This window comes from Seriola lalandi, unplaced genomic scaffold, assembly GCF_002814215.2.
Source record: "Seriola lalandi dorsalis isolate HSWRI2012SDOR001 ecotype SW California unplaced genomic scaffold, Sedor1 jcf7180002053680, whole genome shotgun sequence".
Lineage (NCBI taxonomy): Eukaryota > Metazoa > Chordata > Actinopteri > Carangiformes > Carangidae > Seriola > Seriola lalandi.
The window spans coordinates 15441-24830 of NW_019524233.1; the positions used below are offsets into that span (position 1 = coordinate 15441).

General features: G+C 39.8%; 2 protein-coding genes across 4 annotated transcripts in view; both read left to right on the forward strand.

Moving 5' to 3' along the window:
- Positions 1-64: 64 nt before the first annotated feature.
- LOC111651482 (CD166 antigen homolog) lies at positions 65-3780 on the forward strand. Its single transcript, XM_023401419.2, has 9 exons — positions 65-262; positions 364-687; positions 825-1130; positions 1281-1529; positions 1768-2094; positions 2191-2427; positions 2524-2748; positions 2888-3151; positions 3293-3780. Exons 1-9 carry the CDS (start codon positions 211-213, stop codon positions 3475-3477), a joined length of 2169 nt encoding a protein of 722 aa, XP_023257187.1. The 5' UTR covers positions 65-210; the 3' UTR covers positions 3478-3780.
- A 641-nt stretch (positions 3781-4421) lies between these two features.
- Positions 4422-9390, forward strand: part of trip10a (thyroid hormone receptor interactor 10a) — an 18161-nt gene continuing 13192 nt past the window's right edge. For 2 of the 3 annotated variants that reach the window (XM_023401424.2, XM_023401425.2), the window contains exon 1: positions 4422-4752. In XM_023401424.2, coding sequence (XP_023257192.1) covers positions 4729-4752 — 24 coding nt within the window. In that variant the 5' untranslated portion in view covers positions 4422-4728. The remainder of the gene's footprint in view (positions 4753-9390) is intronic. The other variant, XM_023401426.2, reaches the window with a different exon arrangement.

The window sequence follows — 9390 nt, forward strand, 5'->3', positions numbered from 1 at the left end:
TGTACAGATGACGTTCTTATCCTGAATCCATCTAAGGTTATAGTCGAATATGGAGGGGAGGTCATAGTAAACTGCACCAACCCAGAAGATGATCATGATGGGATATACTGGACAAATGGGACCACAGATGTTGAGAAAGAGGAATATAGGGCTTTTGTCTCGTTGACATTGACACCGTCAGACTGGGATGCAAGGGCCCAGTGCAAATTAATGCGGACTGGCAATGTTGATTGCACGAAAGACCTTGAAATCACTGTGTACAGTAAGTGTAATTTCAAATAGATACTATGTAGTGGAAAAAAGATTTAAAAAAAGAAAGAAAAAACAATATAGTAACTCCATTATCTAATTTTGTTTTGATAGAGAATCCAGACGGGGTCGACATGTTTCCTATAAAGCATGTGGAAGCAACGGTGGAAGGGATGCAGTACCAGCTGCAGTGTGATATCTCTGAGGTTGCCCCTGTTCAGAACCTCACTGTGAGGTGGTACAAAGACAATGAAATAATCATGATAGACTCTTTCACAAATACAAACAAACTACCAGTGAGTGAGTCTTCTATTTTGACAGTCAACATCAGCAGAAAAGACAATGGAGCTCAGTTTCGATGTGAGGCTCAGCTGGACTTTGAGCCTTTTGGACCGAAACTTCCTGCTTTTGTTGCCACACACAATGTTTCTGTACGCTGTAAGTTAACATTCCGCTTTTTCCAGATTATTTTATCATTTTTATTTTAAAATTAGACTAAAAAAAGCCAAAGTTAATATGGTTCTCTATCATGTAAATATTTGATTGATTTAAAAAGACTACATTTGCCTCTTCAGATGCCCCTGTGTTCACCAACGACATTCCTGAAGTCCACATTGTCGAAGAGGATAACAATGTCACCCTGGACTGTGAAGCTGAGGGTCACCCTCCTCCTCACTTTCAATGGACCCGTGATGGGGTGAATATGATGGAGTACACAGACAAGCTCATTATTACTCAAGTAAACACCAACACAATTTACACCTGCATAGCTGCCAATGATCTGGGAAGAATAACTAAGACAATCCATGTTAATGCGATGAGATATCCCCCGACGACACCTGCTGCGGCCAGAAACATGCCTGAGGCATCACCACTAGAGGGTATACTTCTGTCCTTTACATTAGTTTAGATATGGAATATGTATCAATAATATCTTCTTTTTTATCAACCTGTGGATATTGTTGACAACTTATTATTTATTGTGCTCCAAAATCAAATGCTAATGGAATATGTTTACTTTTGAATGACAGATTGCCCCCTAACATTGACGCCTGCTGAACTTGTGGTTAGATTTGGTGATCCAGCTTCAGCTAATTGCACCACATCAGTCACAGACGCTGCAGGAATGGGCTGGGAAGCTGCATATGGAGGCACAGGGTTTGAAAAACCACCTACTGTCACCTGGGCTGTAAAAAAACTAACATACTGGCATATTCAACCAAATTGCTACATTACAAGGATTAAACAGTGTAAAGTGTCACTAGCTGTCACTCTTTATAGTGAGTATGAGTCTACACACTACTATACATTATCTTCTGTCTATATCCTACAAATATTTTGATGATGTAAAGTAATGATGCCTTGCTTACAGAATCTCTTCATAGTTCATACAGTGCCACTTCAAAAGCAAAGTAAATATGGAAAATATAGCCTGAAATAGCATAGATCCAAATGTTTTAATCTGGAAATGAAATGGGCTCAACCATAAAACAAGCTGATGTTTTATGCAATTTACAGAGACTCCAAACACTGTGTCAGTCTCTGAGTTTCATCCTGGTCCAATGGAGGAGGGCAAAGAGCACCAGCTAAAGTGTGACATCATCAGTGTGGCTCCTGTGCAGAACCTCACGGTGAAGTGGTACCGAGGCAATGAAAGTGTGATGACAGAAACATTTAATGACACCACTGCGACCCCAGTTAATGTGTCCTCTACCTTAAGAGTGACTCCTAAGAGAGATTACAATCGAATACATTTCAGCTGCAGTGCTGAGCTGCACTTAGGACCGAATGGACCAGAACCTGTCCCTACTGTAATCTCAGAACCTTACACTGCTGATGTGCGCTGTAAGTTTTCCATTTATCTGTTTATCAAATACTTCCAATAACTATTGCTAATAACAATTTTGGTCAATTTTAATCCATGCTGATGTTTATTTGTAGATAAGCCACTGATACATGATTGTCCAACCCAATACACTGGTGTGGAGCATAACTTCAGCTTGAACATGTTACCCTGTAAAGTTGATGGGAACCCTCCACCTGTTGTTAATTGGACCTCTGAAGGAAAACACATCAATGCGTCTCAGTCTCTCACCAGGGGCCAGTCAGGAGTTTACATAGTGGAAGCTGTCAATGAACTCGGCGAGAGCAGTACCTCTGTTACTATCACAATCGAATGTGAGTACATCGGACCTGCTTGATTGTATATTTCATTACAACACAGATAAACACACTTTTTGCATTATTTATTCACAAAAGTATTTTGATTCACAGATAAGCCTTCATTTGCCTGTGAAGATAGCTATGAAGTTAAAGAGAATGATGACTCCTTTGCTGGTTGTGAACCAGAGGGAAAACCTTTACCCACCGTCACCTGGTATAAAGATGGAGTAATGGTTTCCAAACCCCCCTGGACAAAGCGTGATAGTGGGAAATATGTACTTCTAGCAAAAAACAAACATGGAACAGCCAATCACACACTCAGTCTTAATGTTCAGTGTAAGTTTTGATATTTGGAATTACAAAAATACTCTTTGTATGTTGTTTTGTTGCTTGTGAAAATAAGTGATTTGAGATTATAAATACAATTTGCAACGTATTATTTCTTCCTCTCAAATTCGACCCTTTTTCTGCACAGTTGCCCCTGAGTTCAAGGAGGCAAATGAATCCAAGGAGGTGACCCTGGGTCAGAATGTGACCGTTGACTGCAGTGCTGAGGGAAACCCTGGCCCTGTGATCCAGTGGAATTACACCCATGCAGTGAATGTGAGGGAGACCACTTGGGGGCGCCAGGCGACTATCAATATCACAGGAGCCACGTCTACCAATGCCGGTGTTTACATCTGTGTTGCCACGAATGAAGTTGGGAGTGTGTCAAGATATGTCACTCTGGCGATGAAAGGTTATTATTATTGACTGAATGGAGTGGTAACTGATGTCGATGTTATAATGCATAGGTTGCAATAAAAAGAAAAACATTTATTCATGGAGAAGTGAGAAGTACACTTTCAAATGATGTTGCTTTATCTCGTTTGTCTTATAGGTAAAACCGCTGGCTTTCCCTGGACAGTTATTTTGGGGGTGTGCCTTTTCTTAATCTTGACCATCTCAGTCATCATTTTATACCTGCGTTGGAAAAAACATGGACAATATAGCTTTGTTCCTGACAAAGCCAGGGATGGTTCAGAGATCCCTATGACTACAAAGTCTGATGGGGTGAAAGCTTAGGATATTTATGACTTGCTGAATAGGTAAGATTAAATTAGCATAAATCATGTTTTCAAAACATAATCAGATATGCCATTTATCTTACATGGAGAGAATGGAATGCAAATATTTATATTAATCTCTGCTTTTGTATGGTACTGTCCCAACTTTATGCCACTAATACTGTAAAATGTCTCTTGTACAAAAGTCTTATGACGGAGAGATTTTAATTAGGACCACAGGTGCATTGTAACATTGTTTTTTACCTGAAAGGTTTAACCTACCATTGATCTTTTTCTATTCTCAATAAAGTCAACCAATGTACCTCTTCTTTGCTTACTGCCTAAACTTTTCAATGAGCAAAACCAGTTATTTAATTTATGTCATCTTCATGGTTTCCCTTTTTTGCTTTCACAATGTAGCTTCGATTATTTTCAAAGTGTATTAGAGTTTACTTTCTACTCCCCTTGAAATGTTGGGCGTGCAAAACAAAGAAAAATAAAACAAAAAAATGAAATTTTGGTCACATTGAAAAGTGACCACAGGGGTGACTAGGATGAGTATTTTTTTTATGTTTCCTAATTTCAGATAAATAATTCACGGTTTCAGAAGTCAGTTCACATGGATGTTAAAAAGGAAGAAGAAAAAAAGAAACAGACTTCATGTCTTAATTATAAGTCATTCATGTCCATGACTTGAATAACTCAGTGTGAATTGGTAAATTTGCCAGCATCAGTCAACTTGTTATATGATCAATTGATTCATGCTGGGGAATTTTAAGATGCTCTGTCAGGGCAGCACAAAAGCTCAGTAGCTTGGTCTAGGGCACTTCAGCGGGGTGACAGTATATACCAGGATGAATATAAATAACGTTGTTTAAACAAACAAAAATCTAATTTGAAAGAACACGGAGAATCAGGATGTGGCACACTTCTCTGGCTAGTTTCGTGTTTGGTTCAGTGCACTGCCCCTTTAAGATTTAGGATTTGGGAGTGACGCGGATATGAAAGCTAGTTTATCCCTCTTTGCTTCGCTATGAAAAATATTTGGACAAACTAGACTAACGACTGCCAGCCTTGGTTAATTAGTTCATTATGATGCTGGTTTACATTATTTGTTGAATGAAGCAAAACCGGAGTGCGTAGTGGTTACGACTGATTTATCACCTCGGGATTATACTTACCCGGGCCGTCCTCCGAGCTGCTGCTGGGATAACTTTGGAGAAGTTCTTTGTATTCGGGGTGGTCAGGCGGCTTGGCCAACAAGCTGAACATGGACTGGGGCACAGAGCTTTGGGTGAGTCCATCATCTGCTTGCTCTTGCTTCGATACTAATATTGTCAGGATGGCAATAATGCAGTTCCTTGAGCAGTGTTCACGGAAGAAGCGGGCAACACTTAAATCCTGAATGTGTGGAATAAATGTCCGAAAATTAAGCGGTGAAACTTCGGCTCTGCTCGCTGTGTTTGCAAAACGGTGCATTCACGAACACGGTTCTATTTTCGGACAGTTTTCTTTAGCATGAAGGAGTTCAGACAAAGAGTGGGTCAGTAGAAGCCCCTTTAGTAACATACTGCACTTGTGGAGAGTGGAGCACATAGTTAATCTGGGATCCATGTTTGCTAGTTTTTGGTTTTTTTACTGTGTTACTCCACAGTTTTTTTGTTTTGTTTTTTTTTTTTTACAGGAACGATGTAACGTGATGTAGTGGGATGTCTGCAGTGCCCCAGGCAAAACTGCAAAGTTACTTAAATTAAAATATTATGTTTGTATAGTAAAGAAAGGAGTCATTTCCTACCTGTATTTACCCACTTTCAGGCATATGTCATCTACTGGGTATAATTTACATATAAGCACTTAAAAAGCAACTTGAACAAGTTCATGTTGTCATGTGTCAGTATACTATCTATTCTGCAAGCCGCCTTAGGTGTGCTGAGGTGTGCTGTATGGAGTGGGCTGTTTCATTGTTTACGGTCTGGCACACCTTGCTTCCATGGAGATGAAATCAGATGCTGTCATTTGCCTTGACAACAAGTTTCATCACTGGTGAAGTGCGTCCTGTCTCCACCTGAGTGGCATGTGAATTTGTTCAACAAATACTGCACAGTTTCTTTTAGATACTGATTTTCCAAGTAAGTGTGAAGGAGTTGAGTATTGGATTTAGTGCTTATGTTAGGATCCATGATTTTTTATTTCATTAGGCTCAGTTGACCTATATTGTACCACGAAAAAGGAACTACTACAGCTGGTAATTGTTAAATATGGGGGCTGTTTACCAGGTAGAAAATAAATCAAGGTGCTGCAGTTTGTTAGAAGTAAACTGCTGGACATACCAGTAACAGTAGTGACACAGTCCAGAACTGAATCCTGTTGAAAACACCCACCATGTAACATACTGCCTTGATGACTGTCCGTGCACTGTACCACGGAGATAAAGCCACACATTTGCAAACACATGCATATTTTCAGGGAACCTGAATATGTAAAATGGAGCATTGCAAAGATCAGGGTAGGGAGGTTGTGACCTCATTACAGTAGCTCCCCCTAGGCCTCTTCCCCTGTCCCTTTTCCATCGTACATGCTGATGCAACAGCCTAATTAGTTTTGCCCTACTTTGATTGAGTCAGAGAAACATCCGTACCCCAGTATTAATCAGAGGCTCTATCTTAGTATACCAGTCTTTCCTGTTCATCACATGAAGTTGCTTCACTCATTGTAGAGGAAACTCTTCACTTCAAAGCCATTATTCTGTCTTCAGTCTGTGAAATGTAAATGGAATATAAATATAAATGAAGATGATTTGTTTTCCTTCTATAGCCTCACCTGTCTGGTTAGACAAAGCCCTGCAGGCATAATTGGTTCTGGTAATGTTTAGCCAGAGAGTCATCCTGTGGGCCAAGTCAACTCTGTGGCATCTGTCCCCTGATTGTCGTTAATCCAATGGCTATTTTAAGGCACAAGTTTGCGAGTGGAAGATCAGTGTCTAGGCATTAGCTGTGATAGCGAGTGCTACCAGGCCACTCCTGTGAACTACTATGGCAGGTCTGGCCGGGCCAGGCCCTTAATTTTCTTGAAGACAGGGTGACTCAGGGCTGAAACATCCACCTAAGCCTTGTAGGTTGGTGACTTTCAGCGTGACTCCTATACGAGTTATGTGGCATGCAGTTGATGCCAGTTTTCTCTATGAGGCTTCTAGACTTACAGGAAGATGAAAGGACACTTCGGATCCTTGCTAGGTTTAGATAAGACCTTTCATACCCCAGTTTTGAAGCATGATGATGAAGTTATCATTTCCGTGCTAGACCTACAATATTTAGTGCACCTATCAAAATGGTGAAATGAATGGAGGAGAGAACAACGCTACTGATACTAACAAATTTTCCTGAGGAACGTGTTACAATATGTAAAAATGACCCAAAATGTCTAAACTCCATGTAAAGGCATGGGCGGAGGGCGGAAGCTACAGCGAAATAGCTAGGATGCAATCCATAATTTTACATGAAACAGGGCATTTGCTGTTGAAATAAAAGCGTGACCATTTTACAGCTGTCAGGAGCAGTTTCATGTACAACCATTTATGATTTATGAAAATCAGTTCAGTACAAACCCAGCCTACAGGGACCTATAAAGATTATTTTCACTGTGGCTTTGGATGGTAATAAATTGCAGCAGTCTGACAGCCACTGGTGTTTGACTAGACACTGACTATGTCCTTGAAAGCTATTTTGATGTATTTTAAGATAGTTTTAATGAGGTTGGAGTTTCTAATTGGGGCACTCTTGTTTTGAATCAAGCAGTGACAGTTAATTTAAGAGATTATCAGACGCTACTTTTTGTGTCATTTACAAAAGAGCTCACAGTTGGAGTTCACCCAAGGGCCGTCCTTTTAAAGCAGTTCTGCACTCAACCTGAAAAACATGATATACTCTACCTATACAGAGAGAACAGTCAACATAACCTACATATAACTTTTTTGTCGGAATAAGAAGAAATATACAACCCATAATATTTTTTTAATTTTAAACTAGAAGAATTTAGTACATGACGCAAACTCAGTAGATATTTTGTTAGCCAGTGTTTAATCTGCTGCAACCATTTCTCATAGTTTTAGAGTGTGAGAACTGGTGTTGATGCTCTGGGTAAGAAAATATGTCTTTTTAAAATTATTATAGAGATGATTTGTGTAATAGATACAGTAAAGTGGAGCCTGATCATCTTTATACAACATCTTATAAAATTACTCCAGTACTATGAGATAAGATCATGAATGAATGCTATCTTTTTTTTAAGGGGGGATATAGATAGGATGGCTAGACTGTCTTGAAGCTACTTTCATAATTCATAATCCTGAGAAATATTTTTAAAAAGCTAATTCACTATTGGAACAATAAGAGAAGAATTCAACACACAACAATAGGTGAAAAACAGTGTTTTGGTATTACAGTGGGAGTCAACTTCCTCTGCAGTGTTATGCTTTGTCGTGCTATAATAGATATGACTATTAAAACAGAAACGAAACGTGCCAGGAAACTGATTCACACTCCCAAAAAGATGTCTTTATTAATTGTAATGAATACATTTGAATGATGACAACCTATCAGAGGACAGCTATGATGCAGGGTATTTAACTGAATGCAGAAGTGTTCAATTGTCAAGCATATCTTACCTGCATCTGTTTTGCCAACATGACCAAGTGTGCATAGTGCAGTTATGTTGTTTAATATGTTAGTGTAAATACTAGATTGCAACACAGTGTTGTCCATTACTTACTGGTAGGTTTCTCTTCGAGTGTGAGACAAAATACTGGTTTGGGGATCCGCTGCCCAACCTACACGGAGACTACACTTAACACCTCCCCATCAATCTCCACAGTAGTTGACCTGTTTTGTACACTGCCACAGACCGACCGGCAGGCCAGAACCTGAATATGCAAATATTGGACTTATCTATGCAAAATGCCTGCATCAAGAGCTGAGAAAGTATATAACTTTTCATTTCTGTTATCATAGCCTTTCCATAATAGGATGCATAAACTCCTCGTAGTCATGCAATAATTTATCGACAATCAAGGATAATTGAGATATGTCAGCCTTCCCCATTGCCCTGATGCAAGGTTTGACCATTGATCTATAACTCTGGGAGTGAATGTGGCTAAAAGTTGATGGCACTGCACTTCCACATGGCTTACCTTGACTCTCCAGCTGTGCTGTGTAACCATGGCTACTCTTTTAATGTATCTAAAGTTCCCTCCGTCAGGTTCCTCATCCATCGTATGTTACGGTGGATTGTATAAAAGCTCCTGAGTGTTTGAAAACAACACTAGGTCAGGCCTCGACCTGCAGGTCATGTATGCTACCAGCTGTGCTCCTTTATGCTTATACACAATTAGTTATTCTTACTAGCTCCTTACCAGTTCAATTCTATTTAGATTCATGCTGCCTTCAATGTTGGGTTACTTTTTGGGTAAGTGGCAGCACATCAGCTTTTCTCTAGTAGTGAATCCAGTGTGTTTTGTGGCCAGTATAGATAACAGATGCAGCTTCAGTCTTCTGTTCCGTCTATGTGGTAAGGTTGAACTGGATGTAGGCAGTTACTGCTTGGGTTTAAGTCGTTCGAGGAAACAAGAAGAAAATATTTTCTTAACACAAGCACCTTAGGAAAATTGGAAGAACTGTAGCTTTAGGTTGGCTGTATTGACTATCGTTACTTTTGCTTTGTAATTAATGGAACTGAATTAAAACCCCAATGCTGCCTATTGGTTAGGTGTTATCGTGGTGATGGATTGCAGGCCTCTGTTTTAACCTTTTAACTGTGTTCTGTAATTAGGCTAAACGTTGTGTCATTCATTTGGCTTTTGTCTCTTTTGTTTTACCTGAAGGGCAGGAGGGGTACAGAAGAACATGGCCCAACTTGTCAAGAATCCCCCCCTCACCCC

Excerpts from the sequence above, each read along its gene's own strand:
- LOC111651482 (XM_023401419.2), top strand. The coding sequence starts at position 211 with ATGCGGACTGGCAATGTTGATTGCACGAAAGACCTTGAAATCACTGTG. Across the intron at positions 2,428-2,523 it reads TGTTACTATCACAATCGAAT|ATAAGCCTTCATTTGCCTGT; the intron begins GTGAGTACATCG and ends TTTGATTCACAG. Across the intron at positions 3,152-3,292 it reads TGTCACTCTGGCGATGAAAG|GTAAAACCGCTGGCTTTCCC; the intron begins GTTATTATTATT and ends TTTGTCTTATAG.